The sequence below is a fragment of the Triticum urartu genome, chromosome 3A (genome assembly GCF_056163025.1).
Source record: "Triticum urartu cultivar PI428250 chromosome 3A, HENAU_Tu73, whole genome shotgun sequence".
NCBI classification, from domain to species: Eukaryota; Viridiplantae; Streptophyta; class Magnoliopsida; order Poales; family Poaceae; genus Triticum; species Triticum urartu.
This window is the reverse complement of record NC_141875.1, coordinates 736,243,917-736,262,238: the sequence shown is the minus strand read 5'-3', so window position 1 is coordinate 736,262,238 and position 18,322 is coordinate 736,243,917. Positions and strand designations below refer to the sequence as shown.

Below are 18,322 nucleotides of genomic sequence, written 5' to 3'. Positions count from 1 at the left end.
ACTTTAATACAAATCTAATAAAAAGTTATCCAAAAGTTGAGACGCTTATTTTAAGAAACAGGGAGTACTTTGTTATAATAAATTCCTAAGTACAACTCTAGTACATAAATATCTCATAGTAAAATAAAGAATAAGCATATTTCAAAATATAAGGTACTCCATCCGATCCAAAATAAGTGTTGCAGCTTTGAACTAAGGTTGGTCGAACAAATTTTGGAGGGAGTGGACATTAAACAAGCCAAAATAGTTGATATCAATAATTTTTGTAGTCACCCTGTTTATTTATTCCAAATTACCATAATTAGTCGCCGAATACAATAAAATAATTAACTCAGAAAATAGTTCTGCGGAAATTATTCCACACAACCTGTTTGGGCATGTAAAAAAATCCAGGATAAGATGACCAAAAAACAGATGAATAGCACAGGAAAAAATAACTAATAGTCATTGTTGTATATTATGATTGTGCAAACAAAAAAAATCTCACCCACAAAAATATCATTCTAACCTAGCACGGAAAATTAACTTATTAGTATTGACCCATGCATGGTATCTGAAAATGAAAAACACTGGAAAAAACTGATGGAAGCACATAGAAGAGGTCGCCATTTTTTACCATTTCATCACAAGAAATGTTTCAACAGAAGGGGTTGATATAACCCTACAAATTTTGAATATTGAATAGCACAAAGAAACATTCACAAGAACTAGTATATTATCCACACACAAACAACACACAAAGCTAGCATAAGTCGTTCACTGATGTGATACAACTAAGAGAACATACAATACACAAGTGCACAAGCGGGGGATAGGATGGTACGACGGCGCTCGCCAATGCAGTATCATCGGTGACCCGCCACCGGCCCTCCGATCCGTTACAGCACTAGACCCTGGCCGCAAATCCGATGCCTTGAGGAGTGGAGAAGGATTGGGGGAATGGAATGCGGGGGGAAGTCAAAACCCTCAGGAGATTTATGACACGCCTGTGTGACCCACCAGCCCACGCGACCCAAACAAAAACTTAAAAAAGGCCAATGAAACGATGCACATGGGCGAGAGCGCGTGCACTAGGCGATGGCCACTGATTCTCAAAACGTGAATCTTGGAGCAAAAGGATCATATGATTCAGGGTTAGATGTGCTCTAACTAATTCACACTAGATGAGAATTAGCAAATCTGTTCTTACTAATATATTTATAAAATCAAGATAATCCTAGTATTCACGACAAATCTGTATATATGATTTTCAATTTTCCAATATAAATAATTTTTCGTAGTCAAATTTTAAAAGTTTGACTTGTGACATAAAGGATTACTAACCTAGCTAGCTGGATCTATCACTACATTGAAAAATACTAATAAGCTAAGGCGATCTAGGAGAAGCAACACATACAAACGTGCACAATCCATGTATATTCACTTTTATAATAATGATCAAAATGAAAATCCAAGTTCTTACATCTATCTGCGCTGACGCCGACGTTGTGGTGGCTGCCCCTCTTTAATCAAGCTAACTTCAAGACGGCATCCATCCAAAACCAGTTTACTGAGAGAAGCCAGAGCATCTTCCTGATGGGAATGTATCGTCTCTATGGTCACATAACCAATACCCTGTGAGGCCCTGGTCTTCTTATAGCAGATCACCTCAGCACTGTACACTTTACCGTGCTCGCTGAAAAAGAGTCGTAGCTGACTGCTCTTCACTGTAAGAGGTAGATTGCACACCATCACCCTAAAACAGGGCACACGATGTCTCTCAATGGGAATGGTGTGTCTTGGAGGATTAGAATTTGTTGTGGCTATCTGTTGTTGCTGCTTCGGTGACCCCTCACTGATTTCCTGGCAGAGAAAAATCAATGGCATATTAGCAGATGTACGGTTGAATTGTATTTATCTCATGATAAGGTCAACATAAGGATTTTTGTTATAAAAAACGAATTTGAGAAGGCTTATGCACACTTCCAGGTTAAACTCTCCCACGGTATATTAGCTTGATGCAACCATTACATCAATAGCATATTTTCCAACCGGGCTCACAACCCCTTTCCATTAATTTCGCAATCAACGGAAATACATCAGTCTGTATCCAAGTTCTTAGAATCGAGCTACTACACCTAATAGACGAAGATAAAACCTTGAGTAATAATGAGACTGAAAAGGGGGGAGCGAGTTGGCGCATCATCAGGAAACCCACCGCAGGATGACCCTTGAACGGACCATCCGCCATGGGGCGAAAACCTGATGACACTCACAAGCCACAGCCCAACAAAACAAAGGTCCCAGGAAGAAACCGCTAGTAAACTTCTGTGACTAAGCGAACCGCTACCAGGAGACATAAATCCAGCGGGTATCAAACCCCAGTGGGAAACGGAGAGCAAAGGACCAAGCGCCGATCACACCTAACCAATCTGGATCCCATCTCTGTCTCCTAAGAGAGGTCTGCCTCGAGGGAGAGATCTGTCCGCCAGCGCAGCAGCCGCGTGAGCCAACCTCTTCACTCCGGCCTGGAGCCTCACCTTTTCTTCTTCCTTCAGCAAACCTGCCCAATACAACATAAACGAGCAGGCAGTGAAAACAGCCTCCAGAGGAGAACGAACAACATGTTTATCAAATGTAACTTTATTGCGGAGAGTCCAAATCCCCCAACATATTGCAGCAATGATCATCATATAAAGATGCTTCCCACCCGGGAAAAACTTATAAAGCCAAGCAAAGCTTTGCCAAAGAGAACGAGGGTAGCAGGATGCCCCGGCCGTCATGCCCAGCACCCCCCACACCGAACGAGCAAGTGGGCAGGTAAAGAACAAATGATTTGCCGTTTCAACATTAGTACAGAAGGAGCACATGGGATTTCCAGGCCAGTTCCTAATACGCATGTTATCACGAGTAAGAACTGCATTCTGAAACAGCTGCCAAAGGAAAATCTTAATCTTCAGCGGAAATGGGTGCTTTCCACACCATCTTATAGTTAGGACCTGATAGGTTCCTTTCCAACCATTCATATAAGGATTTAGTAGCAAATTTCCCTTTACTGCCAAGGGCCCATAGAATCTTATCTGGGGAGTCGTTCAACGACAGTTTTTTAGCTTCCATAACCATCCAAGCCCACTGCTCGCCCAACACCACAACCAGTCTACGTCTGAAGCCAAGATCATAATTGCTTGCAGCCCAGGATGCAACAGTGCATTCCTGTTCATGGCATATACTAAATAAATCAGGAAAACGATCTTTCAGCGCAATATTCTCAACCCAAGGGTCATACCAGACCCTAGTAAGGTTTCCACTTTCGATCTTAATTTTTCTACCCATCATATATGATTCCTTGACCTTCATAATGGCTTTCCAGCAGGGGGAGTCCGAGAAGCGACTCCGAATGTTAGCCACTGTTTTATTCCTGAAATATCTAGCTCTTACTATACGCTGCCATAACCCATCACCCGTTTCTAATTTCCACCACCATTTAGCGAGTAGGGCAATATTTTGTTTATGAAGATCTTTAATCCCTAGTCCCCCAATTTTTTTAGATCGACATACTCTCGTCCACTTAACCATGTGGTACCCATGTTTCTTATTTTTTTCTCCTCCAAAAGAAACGTCTGCGATGTTTATCCAACTTCTCAATAAAAGATTTATTGAAAAGGAACATTGACATAAGGAAAGAAGGAATCCCATCCAAACTGGACCCTAACAGAGTCAGCCTGGCTCCAGAAGATGCCGCATAAGCTACCCAGGCATCAAGCTTTTTGATCATTTTACCATCAAGGAAATCTAGATCCGCATTCTTGAGAGCAGAGTAAGTAACAGGAACTCCCAGATATTTCATAGGAAGTGTGCCCACTTGGCATCCAAACATGTTAGCATAAACCAAATCAGTATCATTATCCCCTCCCCCCCACCCCCCCCCCCCCCCCGATACTAAAAATCTCACTCTTCTCAAAATTGATCTTACGCCCAGACATAAGTTCAAAGAGATATAGCAAGAGTTTGATATTTACAGCTTTGTCAACATCATGTTTGAAACAAAACACCGTGTCATCCGCGTATTGCAGGATGACAACACCTTCCTTAATAAGATTAGCAGCTAACCCTTTAATGAGACCATTCTTTTGAGCTGTAAGCACCATTTTAGTCAGGCAATCAGCTGCAAGATTAAACAAGAAAGGGGAGTGAGGATCCCCCTGTCTCACTCCCTTAGCACTTTGAATATATGGTCCCACCTCATCATTGATCTTGACACTAACCGTGCCATTTTTTAGGATTTGAGAGACCCACCCGCACCACTTAGAATTAAACCCACGTTTCCTATGACAATCAAGCAAAAAGTCCCAATTGACTTTGTCATAGGCTTTCTCAAAATCAAGCTTAAGAACCACCCCCACTTGCTTTTTGATATGGGTATAATGCAAAACCTCATGTAGTCATAGGATTCCATCAACTATGTGCCTCCCCTTAATGAAAGCATTCTGTTGAATACTAAACAGCTTATGAGCATATTTGCTAGCTCTAATATCCATGGCTTTGGTGAGTAGTTTGTATGGGCAGCGTAATAGACAAATGGGCCTATACTACTGGATTCTATTAGCATCAGTCGACTTAGGCAGCAAAGTTATGATGCCATAGTTAAGTCGTTGCACATCCAACTTGCCTTCATGAAACTATTCAAACAGGCATAGGAGATCATGAGCTACAACATCCCAACAATGTTGATAAAACTCAACAGGAATATCATCTGGGCCGGGGCAGGATTAGATTTCATGTCAAATAGAGCTTTTTTGATCTCTTCCAAAGAAAAAGGTCGAGTCAAGTCCTCATTATCATCAGGGGTAATCATCTCTTCCTGAGACAACAATGTTGCATCGATCTGGCAAATATTTCCAGGAGCTGGTCCAAATAAGGCTTTATAATATTCAGTAGCATGAGCGAGTAGGTTTTTGGTCCCTTCAATAATAGTGGACCCACACTCCAGGGAGATCATGGAGTTTTTCCTACGACGACCATTAGCTACTTTATGGAAAAAATCAGTGTTATTATCTCCTTTCAAAAGCCACCTCTCATTAGAAAACTGGTGCCAGTGAAGCTCTTCCTCAACATACATCTTATTAAGCTCTACTAAAATTTCCAACTTCCTAGTGTATGCATCCCCGCATAGACCATCAACCTCCTCAAGCTTTTCAAGTTCCTGAAGCTCGAGCTTGATGATATTCTTTCTGATCTTATTGTTCCCAAACAAATTGGACCCCCATCCCTTAAGAAATTTCTTAATCCTCTTCAGCTTATTATTTCAGGAATCAATAGGGTTTATAGTGTATACTAGCCTAGACCAAATCTCAGAAACCAGAGGAAGGAAATCTGGATTGCTGAGCCAAGCGTTATGAAAGTTAAAGCATCTGTTACCTGGTGTTCTAGAGGATCTCCCACCATCTAACAACAAAGGATTGTGGTCTGATAGTTCCTTGACCAGCTTATGAACAGAAGCGAGAGGATATAAATCCTCCCAATCAGGAGACATAAGAACCCTATCCAATTTTTCCAAAGTTGGGTTGTCTTGCTTATTGGACCAAGTATAACAACCACCAGTCATATAAATCTCCCTCAACCCAAGCCAAGTGTATAACAGAATTAAACACCTCCGAGAAGTGGGACATAGATGTTTTTTTTGTTTTTCTCCCCACTATGTCGAATGATGTTAAAGTCTCCCCCGACCAGATATGGCATGCTAGTACTATGACAAATTGATGACAGTTCATCAATGAACTCGGGTTTCTGTTCATCATGTGCAGCACCATACACAATCATCAATGCCCAGCTACAATTTTTGTTCTTATCGAACAAGTTCAATTGTAGGATGTATTTACCACACTTGGTCATAAGGATATCAAATTTCTCCTTATTAAGACCATTCCCAATGAAATTTATGATTCGGGTCAATTTGCCTAAAAAAGGCAGGATTATAAGACTTCTTCATAGTCTCCTGAAGCCCAATAAAATCTAGTTCATTGGCATTCATCATGTCAATGAGGCAGGTAGACATGCCTTTTTTACCCACCCCCCTACAATTCCAAAAACCCCTTTCATCTATATCGTTCGAGTTTATCTCTCACTCTGGTAGGTCTGCCAGGGTCCATAGCAGCCCTACTCACCCCTTTTTTCTGTTGACTTCTAGTCACAGGTCTACTGGACTTATTAGGAGATAACACCACCACTGATTTCCTGCGTTGATTTTTCTTTTTTTTAGACTGAACCAGGATAAAAGGTTCCTCAATATCTCTACTATCATCATCCCATGTTAAAGAGAGGGGCACATCATTACCCAACCCATCGTTGATGGTTATATTCTATAGGTTAGTATCAATATTTTTGACATGCAACAGATTTCTAGAAAGTTCTAATTCACGCAAGATATCAACAGTTGCAAAGTCATCATCAGGGATTTGCACTCCCATCAAAGACGCACACAATATAATGGCAGAATCAGACAAAGCACAGAACTGATTTTTCGAATTGGGCATATTCATACCTTCCAAGTTACGCTTCCTCATCCTGTTTGCCGCCACATCTCCCACAATCTCCAGCTTCTGCTTCTGTCTACGTGGAACATCCTCTTCGTGGATCATGCTGTCATGAATTGGTGATCCAGAAAGAGATTCAACTGTATAGACACTACAGTTCTCTCCTCCTTCCATGGATCCCTCCTCAAGAGGCACAATATGAGGAAGGGAAGGCCAAACCACATAGTCTGACAAGGGAGGAAATGTGTTCCCATGAGCATTCACATCATGACAGACAAACAGAGGTGAGGGTGGAATAGGAGTGATCATCCCCCAAGCACCTTTATGTATACTGATCTCATTACTGGGAGAATGAGTCATCTCTTCCACATCCGGTTCATCAGAAACATTCTCACACGATACTGTACCAGATTGAGAGCCACAATAAGACATTTTCTCATCTGCATGTTCTCTGGCCATAGTTTCAATCAGTAGCTCCATATTGTTACCTTCATCACTTTCCTCTTCTTCTTCACTTTCAGCTACAGCAGGTAGCCTCTGCATACCCTTATCATAATTCTAAGAGGAGAAGTTACCAATCATAGATGTACTCGTTTCCCCCTGCCCCATAGAAGAAGCAGGATATGAATCCATCCTCGCTTTCTTGGGGAAGGATGGAGATGGACTGCTATCAACAGCAGTGTAAGATTGGCTTTTCTCAGCACCCATAGTCACAACTTTTTCAACCTCATAGAAGAAATCATAATATTGTTCTCCCAGCATTCCTTCAGCCGAAGGGGGAATTTTCTCAACATCTCTACAACCAAGAAGGATTGTAGCATATTCAGGTTTATGGACAGTAGACTCATCAACTTCCAATGTAATTCCCACTAGAGCCCCAGCATAAGCTATATGTTTAGTGCATCTTTTCTCTATAGGATTGTTACGCACCCTAACCCAGGCTTTTTCCATGATGCCTTTAGCTCCAATCGAAGTAGTCCAAGGAGTAATACAGACCACAATAGTCCCCTCTTTCAGAGGCAAGCTTTTCTCATAACAACATGCTCTCTCTACTTCACTAGCATTAGAGAAGCGCATCACATATTGAGCAAGGCCAATAGAGCGGGCCGTACAGCGCCATTTCTTTTTCCCAGGTTTCTTGGCAAATATAGCATTGAATTCCTGCTCACACTACTAGGAAAAGGCCTACTAATGGCGCACCTAATTTGGCCATTAATGGCGCATTAGTGGTTCGCCATTAGTAGCACGCCATTAGTATATTTTACTAATGGCGCACCACTGGTGCGCCATTAGTATCTGGTATACTAATGGCGCACCTCAGATGCGCCATTAGTATATACAACAGTGCGCCATTAGTATGCCTCCCAGGGGGCCATGTATACCCAGGTGCTTTGGCATACTAATGGCGCACGACAGCAAGATGCGCCATTAGTAACTTCGGCATACTAATGGCGCACTGTTTAGTGATGCGCCATTAGTATCCTTTGACATACTAATGGCGCATTATGATGTGATGCGCCATCAGTATGAATATTAGGTTTTTTTATTTTTTTATTTTCTGTTTTTTGCACAGGTTACAAAATGTATAATTGGACAAAATATAGACAGCACACATCAACAACAGATTCATCGAATACAATAGAAGATTAGTCTCTGAATACAATTCATCATTTTAGTCTCCGAATACAAGTCATCATATTAGTTTCCGAATTGAAAAGACCAAACAAAGATAGAACATTATATTACAAGTCTCGAGACCGCGAGTTTGTCTTCACATTACAAGTCGATATCGATCATCTAAACTACCATCACATAGAAGAGAGCTGTGGTCATCACGATGAGCATCATCACGATGAAACTCGTCTTCATCCGGTTCCTCCAACGCTCCCTCCCCTCTCCCGCTAGATAGCGGGCGTATCTAGATTCGGCCTCGGCCCTAGTGGTGTACCCTTTGTAACTGTTACCGCTAAATCGGTGAACTTGTCTCCAACACTCCTCCCAGTCGTCGTAGACTCCGGGAACCTTACCATTGTACACGACATACCACGGCATCGCTATGCAGTAGCCAAACGAAACGTTAGTAACAATTCACAGACAATACATAAGCAATATATAAGTATGCAACAGAACGATCGGAAGAGAAAAAGCAAGACATTAATAGCATCTATTACATCTTAAGTTGAACAACCCTCGAAACAAAAGAGACATACTACAAGTTCATTAAAGTTTAATTACAACATGAGCCAATCGATGTTTCAGAACTAGACACAACATCACTGCTTTCGACTCGACTCAAGGGACCGGAGCATGGATGAAGCCGCCGTCTATCATGGGAGTCATGAAAGAACGGGCGTTGTCAGCTTGCATTTGTAGGATTGTGTCGATGTCACTGTTGGACGGTTGATTTCTGAGGTAGAACTGCCCCGCGGTACCAAGGACATCTTGATGGATGATTTCTGCAAACTCCGACTGGATGCGAAAGAATTCTTGTCTGATGTCCGCGTCCTGGATTGCCGACACGCTCACGGCCCAATCTTTGAGTCTACTCGGTAGCAGAAGTTGATGATGGTCCCGTACGATCGCCCGCATGTGATGGATGGCGTAGTAGGCACCCTTCTGACCGCCAGGCGGCTGCTTGACGCAGCAAAACGTCGTATTGTGGGAGAACACGTGCTTGCCATACTTACGAATAGGCCTGGTGAAGGTGCCTCCAGATTTGACGTAGCCGGGGAGAACATCATCAAGAACCTTCTTGACATTTGTGTAGTCTATGTTCGACTGATGGTCCGGGTCGAAATGCATGGCCATGGAATATTTGGGGCTTAGGAGGATGAGCGTGCAATGTGTGTCACTGCAGAAAACACGGAATGTTAAAAGAAAAACGATCGAAATCTAAGAATTCATATGTTACGGGGCGGTTGAGGGGAGGACTTACTCGGGAAAGTAAGGCACGAGGAAGTTATCCTTATCTTGGTTTGCCAGAATGACGCCTTCGAGGTAAGAACTCGCGACTTGCCGGTCCCCAGCGCTGCCCAAGATCTTGGCACGCATGTAGAAGGGGTCGACTATCACGATGTCCGGGGTCTTATCGCGAATGATCCGCATCTCCATACTCAGCGAAAATAGCCGAACGAAGGTGTAGTGCAGCGGATGAAGGTTCAACATAGCGTGGATGTCATCAAACCGCAGGACGATCGTACCCCCGATGGAGTTATCCACAAAGCCCTTGCCCTCTGGCACCTTGGCCGCGAAAACCGGGTATGCCACATCCTTCTCTCCGAGACGCCGCTTCTCCAAAGAAAGAACACTGTCATGCAGACTCCGCATAGCACCGGTTGCAGCATCGAGCATATTTCTCGGTAGCATCGGCCTACCCGCCACATGCACCCTCCTCGAGATACCCTCAGGTGAAGGTGGCCCGTCCTGAGCATGGATCGTACTCGGTGCCGGCTGGCCCGCACCCTTGTTAGTCTTTCTTTTGCGTGCCTTCTTCTTCTCCTGTAATGGGACCGAGTTCTGCTCACAGACCGCCTTCTTGAGTGTGTTGGGGCTGATCATATTTCGCACCTCGCCTATCTGAGGCTCGGTGAAGTCGGCAGCTGGAGGCGTCTCCTGAGAGCTGAACTGCAGACGACGCCTGTTGCAACTTGGCTTCTCCGCGGTACCAGCTAGATCGCGCACGTCTTTTGTTGGGTTGGGTTCTTGAGAAGGAGGCCCCATGAAGTCGCCACCGTACCCATGATCGGCAAAGTACTGATCGACGTTGGCAAATGTATCGTCGTCGTCGTTCTAATCCTGTGCCATATGCATGTTTGGATCCAGTGGCATAGGGATGTCCGGCACCGTTGCGGCGGTCTTGCCATGGGGCCGACTTGGCGCCGGCACGACTGGCGGTGTTGTCTTTGGGGTGGTGTCCCCCGCCCCCAAACGAATCTGGCTCTTCGGCCAAAGCAGGGGCCAGCTCAGGCAGGCGCTGAGGGTCATCACGTCATCATCGTCGGCCCCGACGGGTCGAATCGGAGGTAACAACTCATCGCAGCCTGGCAGCACCCGAACAAGTTGAACCCTAAACAAGTTGGGTGGCATCTGGGTACCATGGAACAAGGGGTTGCCCGGTTGAACGATTTTTCCCTTGGCGACATCGACCAACTCGTTGTTCACGAAGTGCAGGAGGGTGCACGGAACATCGGCGGCGCCCTGCGAAAACATGTAGGGCGTCAGGGATGCCCAGTCAAAGGCAAGGAGATGAAGTCCTCGGCCGAGAGAGGCTTAATTAGTTACCGTGATGATGGCGTCGAGCTCGGCTAATGTCGAGGCACCACCAACGGCGGGCGTGCAGTTGACGGAGGGGCCGCTTGCTGCAGAGGTGCCGGCCGACGTACACCCGGGTGCATTAAGCTCCCGTGCCGGCGTCGGAGACACCAATGCCGCCTCCGCCGGAGACACCAATGGCCCCGCCATCGCGTTCTGCGAGTTGCTGGCCATGAAGCTAGGAATCGGGGGCGGCCCCTGTTGGCCGCCCGCAATCCACGCACTAATCCCCTGGATCAAGGTAGGCACAATGGCGGTTATCGTCGCTCCGAGTTGTTGTTGCACTTACTCTTGGACAATCTCCGGAATCCGCACCCAGAATGCCTTGACGCCCGAACCCCCGGCCTCATCGTTGTTGGCCATGTTTCTCTCTAAATAGGAACAAAGTTTGGTCAAAAGTTGGTTATTGTCAAGGAACAAGATCTCTAAGTTGACCAAATAACCTAATTCTCGAGGAATGTCGCCAAAAAGTTGGTTATTGTCAAGGAACAATTAAGAGATGTTTGTGATATTGCCTAGGTGTTTTGGGATAGAACCTGTTAGTGTGTTGTTGCTAAGGTCCAAGTCCACGTTCTCAGGGTAACCTAGTTCTTGAGGGGTGTGTCTAGAAAGTTGGTTGCTGCAAAGATACAAGGTTGTGAGTTTGGTCAAATTGCCTATGATGTTTGTGATATTGCCTTGGATCTTGAAGGCACTGTTGCATGATGCTGTGGTACCACTAAAGCAAATTAATTTTTATTTCGGTTGAGAATCGGGCACCTTCTAGGTCAAGAAAATTGGGCATGACCTTTGCTAATTTTCTTGACCTAGGAGTGCCCCATTTCTCAACCGAAACGGAAATTAATCAACGTTTCAGGAGAAAGGGGTCATTTTAGAAGATCACAAGTAGCAGCAGCATCACTTGACAAAATCACAACTAGCAGCAGCATCACAAGTAGTAAAGCAGCAACATCATCACAAGTAGTACAACAGCAGCAGCAGCATCATCACAAGTAATACACTTAGCTACCAGTTCAGAAATACAGCTAAGATAAGATTATCACCACATTTTAGAAACATAGTTGCATTCACAAAAATGAACCTAGTAAACAAATCATTTACGGCGAACAACGCCCCCCTCTTCACAAACTAGACAAAAAAGACATCAGTTTGAGCATGGCTACAAACTTGCAGCAGCAGCATAGAAACCCGGCGGCCAGCTGTCGACTCAGTTTGCGCTACAGATATATAGCTAAAATTTATCCACAACAAATAAAAAAACAAAATGGAGACCAACATGCCACATGACAACGCACGACCGAAATAATGAGGGAAAAGGCTAGATGCATATCCATCTAGGGTTGCTGCAGGTATAGCAAACTAGCCATATCATATTTGTCGCAGATTTAATCAAATGCATTATTATTTAGTTCTCTTCACATGAAGAGGATGACCAAAGCCTATCAGGATACAAAACTAGGAGGATCACCATCTAGAATTTTTTTTGAAACCGTAGAAACCAATGAATCTCTGCATATCAGAAGAAAAACGAGCCTCTTCCGAAGATAGACATAACAGGGTAACTCAGTTTCATTCCCGAACAAGACCATCGTGTACACTGACTCTACATATGCTTCAATAAAGATCCTACACAGCAACAAACCAGCTAAACTAGCATTCCACTACTATCCACTAGATTGGATATTCAGTCACAACTGCTACATTTTCAGTTTTTTGAACAACAAATAACATCCTAGAAGATCCCATTTAGTAATCCTATAGCAATAAAAACACCAGAAGCCGAGCAAGGATACTTAGATGGAAATATTGAAATTTATTGCACTGAAATGTTGATCAAATTGCAGGCAAATTTCAGAGGAAATGGCAGGTACATTTGCATGCAGTCTATATGCAGTATGCGTTATACTAGTACACCCTCAGATCATCTTTTACTTATCAACAATTAAACAAGGGGAGGAGGGTGGAGGATCATGAGGCTTCATGGTGCAGGGGAAAATAGAACCTCCAATTTAGCCTATTATAACAACAACTATCAGAGCAAAATATTGGTCAAATTCGAAGATCCCACCCATCTCTCTACGAACAGCAAGAACTTGGACAAGCAAAAAGCTTTTCCTAGAGCCAAGACCCAAGAACGCACAAAGAAAGACTTTTGACCAAGAACGACAGCCAGACGCGCGACTTGGAGAACCCGATGACAGGGAACCCTGCGCTTCTTGCGCAAAGAAAGCAAATTAGCAACAAAACCCCGGGCTCCTGTTGCCACCAACAAGAGCAGATGCGAGTACGAAATTCAATAACTACACCAATTGGAAAGGAGGCCAATGCTACAACCCTCCTACGCACTGGGCACCACTACGATCCGAACCTACGCACTACGCACTGGGAGAGGGGGAGAGGGGGAGAGGGGGAGAGGAGGAGGGGGAGCTCACGGGGGCCATAGGGATAGGGCAGTGGGGCGCGGGGAGGATGTCGGGGACGAGGTCCGGGTGGTGGTGGTGCTCCGGCGACGGTGGTGTGGACGGGGCGGCGTCCGGGCGGCGGGGTCGCGTCGAGGCGGCGGGGCAGCGGCGTCGGGGTGGCGGGGCAGCGTCGAGGCGGCGGGGCAGCGGCGTCGGGAGAGGAGAGGGGAAGGGGATCGAGGGCGAGGGCGAGGGAGAGAGAGGGGATAGGTTAATTTGGGCCGGGGAGGAAATATGGATGGGGGCGGCACAATACTAATGGCACACCACCCTTCAGTGCGCCATAAGTACATCCATACTAATGGCGCACCACACCGTGGTGCGCCATTAGTAGTTTTTTTCTTATAGCAATGGCACAATACTAATGGTGCACCACCCCTCGGTGCGCCATAAGTACATCCATACTAATGGCGCACCTCACCGTGGTGCGCCGTTAGTATTTTTTTATAAGACAGTAATAGTTTTGTAAACTTTTTTAAATCATAACAGTAATATTTTTTTTATAAGACAGTAATAGTAATATTTTTTTTATAAGACAGTAATAATTTTTTTAAAAATATCATCAAACAGTAATGCCGGTGGAGCGGGGGAGGGTGCGCGGGGTGCGGGGGGTCGGCGGCAGCGGTTGAGTAGGGGAGGGGTGCGGGGGGTCGGCGGCGGCGGTTGAGTAGGGGAATCGAGGGTGCGGGGGGTCGGCGGCGGCGGCCGGTGGACCGGGGGGTGCTCGGCGGCCAGGGGGACCGGATCTGGCGAGGTTGGATAGCGATCAAGATGGAGGGGGATCGAGATCGACTGTCCATGAAATTTAAAAATATTCATGATAGTTCAAAAAGTGCCCATGAAATACAATCGAGAAATGAAGGCTATGATTTAAATACAATCGATCTTAGCTAGCTATCTGTTCACAATCTTCTTGCCCTTCTTTTTCGCAAATGGAGTTCTTCTGTGAAACGGACATCCTTTAGGTAGGGTGGTCCTGCTTCTTCTTGTGGTGTATGCTGCTACTTCATCATCGTCGTCATGTTCGATCCTCGGGTCGCCGTACTTGTCGAAGTCTTGCTCATTGATACTCCATCCATTCCGATTATCTTCCTTTTGCCTCTCCTCACGACAACACGACTGGGCTTTGACGGGTCGGTAATGAAGAAGCATTGGTCCACTTGGGAAGCCAGTACCCATGGCTCATTTTTCGCGGTGACGTTTGCGCCCGCGGTCTTGGATTTGGCTTCGGGTATAACCATGGTGGTGAAATACCGGTCTTGTTTTAGGACGCTCTTGGCCCATCTGACACGGAACATCGGGACCTTCTCTCCAGCGTAGCTCAGCTCCCAGATCTCCTCGATCCTTCCGTAGTATCTGTCCTTGTCGTTACCGGTGTAGGATTCCATCGTTACCCCGGAGTTCTGATAACCATCGCTCTTCATGTCCTTGGCCTCGGTGTAGAATGTGTAGCCGTTGATATCGTACGCCTCATAGGTCATCAGCTTGTGCTCGGTGCCCTGTGACAAGGCGAATATGAGTTGTTCTTCCGCGGAAGAATCCTCATGTAAAGGGTACGACAGAAGCTTCTGCTTGAACCAACGCGTGAAACATGAGTTGTGCTCTTTGAGTATATCTCCGTCCATCCTCTGTTGGCCTCGGTCATTGTACGTCTTCTTAATAAAGGTTTTGTGCTCTACCACCCAAGGATCGACCACGTATATGTGTTGTAGCGCGACTAGGTTTGCTATTTCAAAGTCGGCGAGTCGACCCTCGAAGTCGACATGCATTTCGCGACGACCCTCACGGTGACCCCATCCAGCGAGCCTGCCGAGGTGCCTGTTGACGGGCAGACCAACGGGGTTCTCGATGCCTAGATAACTCGTGCAGTAGGAGATGCACTCTTCGGTCAGAAAGCCCCTGGCTATGCTTCCCTCTGGACGTGACATGTTGCGAACGTATCCTTTGATGACACCATTCATCCTTTCGAACGGCATCATGTTGTGCAGGAACGTCGGCCCGAGTTGGATGATATCGTCCACGATATGGACCAGCAGATGCACCATAACGTCGAAGAATGCGGGCAGGATGTACATCTCAAGCTCGCATAGTATCACCACGATCTCTTCCTGTAGCCTTCTGAGTTGCCTCACGCCAACAGACTTCCGAGAGATGACGTCGAAAAAGTTGCATAGGCCAAATAGGGTTTCACGGACGTGCGCGTCCATGATCCCACGGATTGCAACTGGAAGTATCTGCGTCATCAGCACGTGACAGTCGTGAGACTTCATCCCGCTGAACTTCTGCTTCGCTGGGTCTAGGTATCTTCTTATCTTCCCCGCATAACCGTAAGGAAGTTTTACTCCTACGAGGCAGGTGAAAAACGGCTCGATCTCCTCCTGACTTAGAGTGAAGCACGCGGGAGGGTAGTCATTTCCGGTCTTCTTGGCCTTTTTGCCTTTGCGACGACTTTCCGTGTCCTGCTTCACCTCATCATCACCATCATCATCATCATCATATATAGCGTGAAGCTCCTGCCTGATGCCCATTGATTTCATGTCTGCCCTTGCTTTCAGCCCATCCTTGGTCCTTTCTGGCATGTTGAGCAGTGTACCAAGCAGACTCTCGCACACGTTCTTCGTGATATGCATGACATCAAGGCTGTGAGGCACACGGTGGATCTTCCAGTACGGCAAGTCCCAGAAAACAGACCTCGTTTTCCATACCTTCAGCAGCGGCTCTGGCGCCTTTCGCTTCTTTCCCGGCTCTGGCGCCTTTTGCTTCTTTCCCGACAGTGGGCAGTCTTTCCAATTTTTCAACAGCTCGTCTATTTCCTCGCCGCTCCTCGTACGCGGGCATCCTCGGGGTTCGGTTTCACCATCGAATAGATCCTTGCGTTTTCTCCACGGGTCATCGTCGCGAAGCCACCTTCGATGTCCCATGAACACGGTTTTCGAAGACCCGGGATCTCTATCTAGCTGGCGATACGTTGTGTCATGCATGCACCTGACGCATCCAGAAAATCCGTGGACCACCTGCCCTGCGACATATCCGTAACCGAGATAGTCGTGCACCGTCGTGAGCAGCGCGGCTCTCATAGGGAAATATTCTTTCTCTGCGGCGTCCCACGTATTGGCTGGCGTTTTCCACAGCGTGTCAAGCTCCTCTTTCAACAGCCCCAGATACAGATTGATGCCGTTCCCTGGTTGTTTCGGTCCTTCAATTAGCATACTCATGTGAATGTACTTCCTCTTCATGCACAACCAGGGGGGAAGGTTGTACATCCACACAAACACAGGCCAGGTGCTATGTGTGCTTCTCTGGCTGCCAAACGGATTGACTCCATCGGTGCTCGCGCCCAGCACGATGTTCCTTGGATCGTTCCCAAATTCTGGGTCTTCGAAGTTCAACGCTTGCCACTGGCTCGCATCCTTAGGGTGACTCAGCATCTTGTCTTTTTTATCTATCTCCGGATCATTTGCGTCATCTTCTCGCTTCTTCTCCTCCCTATCCGCGTGCCAACGCAGGAGCTTTGCTACCTTAGGGTCCGCGAAATACCGCTGCAGACGAGGAGTGATCGGAAAGTACCACACCACTTTTCAAGGAGCTTTCTTCCTCTTCTTGTATCGAGTGACGCCGCACACCGGACATATGGTAGACTTCGCGTGCTCGTCCTGATAAACGATGCAATTGTTCATGCACACATGGTATTTCACGTGTGGTAAATCCAGAGGACACACGATTTTCTTCGCCTCCTCCAAACTGGTTGGGCACTTGTTCCCCTTGGGAAGACGTTCGTGCCAGAATGACATGTTCTCGTCGAAGCATGCGTCGGTCATTTTGTGTTTTACCTTCATCTCCAGAGCCATGAGCGTTACTTTCAGGCGGGTATCCTCGGGCCTGCATCCTTCATACAATGGAGTAACCGCGTCTAACTCAAGTTGATCCATCTTGGCTTTCTCTCGGGCGGCAGCTCTTGCGTAATCCGTCTGCTTGAGAAGCAGCTCTTGAATATGAGGGTCCTGCACCCAGCCCATCGATGGTCCAGCGTCGTCTGCTCCGCCGGCATCATCATCTTCATGATCATGCCCGTCGTCTGCTCCGGCATCTTCCTCATCATCATGTCCTGCATCTTCTACATGATGACTGTGTACAGCATCACCGTTGTGATCATCTCCTGGGGATTCTTCGTCTTCTCGCCCGCCCGAGCCGCGGTGGTTGTCTTGCTGCCCTTCCTCATTTCTTGCCCGGCCCCCATGGATGACTTCGTAGTCATCTTCATCACCTTGCCACCGATAGCCATCCATGAAACCACGCAAGAGCAGGTGGTCCCGCACCTGCCCGGATTTCGGGTCCGCAATAAGGCTCTTCAGCTTGCATCTTCGACACGGACATCTTATCTCCATCTCGTTCTTTTGAAGCATCTCGGCCTTCGCGGACCTCAAAAACCTATTCACGATGCCTTCGGTCATCATGCGGACCATGGTCGCCTGCGGGGTAGAGCAAAACGATATTTTAGAACCAAGAAAAAATTTGGCATGACTTTCCCTAAAAATTTGGCATGACTTTCCCGAAACGGAAATGAATCAACATTCCGGCAAAATATTGGCAACTATCGCATTTCAAATACCGGTACATCTCCAAACACAAACACATATGCAACACCACAAACATATGCAACACCACGAACATACATAGATCTAGCTAGGCCATAAAAAGTGCATGTGCACATTGTTGTAGGGAGAACAACATAAATATAGCTTCCCCCCTTATTTACCTATCAAAACAGGGTAATTTAACCACTTAAATTGAATGAATCTATGGTGGAAATGAGGTGAAAAAGAGGAGGCACCCGAGACAAGGAGGAGGTGGAGAGAATGAAGTGGGGAGAAAGTGAGTGTGCGTAGGAGAGGCTGTCCAAAATATCTTGTTGTTGCCCACTTACTAATGGCGCACCAACTCTAAATGCGCCATTAGTAATCCAGGTTACTAATGGCGCACCTCCTGGTCATGCGCCATTAGTAGTTTTGCAAAAAAAAATACTAATGGCGCACTGTC

General features: G+C 46.3%; 1 protein-coding gene and 2 pseudogenes across 1 annotated transcript; all 3 read right to left on the bottom strand.

Annotated features, from left to right (window-relative positions):
• Window positions 1–1,464: 1,464 nt before the first annotated feature.
• LOC147982450 (uncharacterized) overlaps window positions 1,465–18,322 on the bottom strand; it is a 33,654-nt pseudogene continuing 16,796 nt past the window's right edge.
• Window positions 2,403–6,971, bottom strand: LOC147982452 (uncharacterized). Its single transcript, XM_087545771.1, has 3 exons — window positions 6,833–6,971; window positions 6,521–6,739; window positions 2,403–2,542 (listed from the first exon to the last, which is right to left on the bottom strand). Exons 1-3 carry the CDS (start codon window positions 6,969–6,971, stop codon window positions 2,403–2,405), a joined length of 498 nt encoding a protein of 165 aa, XP_087401897.1.
• Window positions 7,071–17,133, bottom strand: LOC147982451 (uncharacterized; annotated as a pseudogene).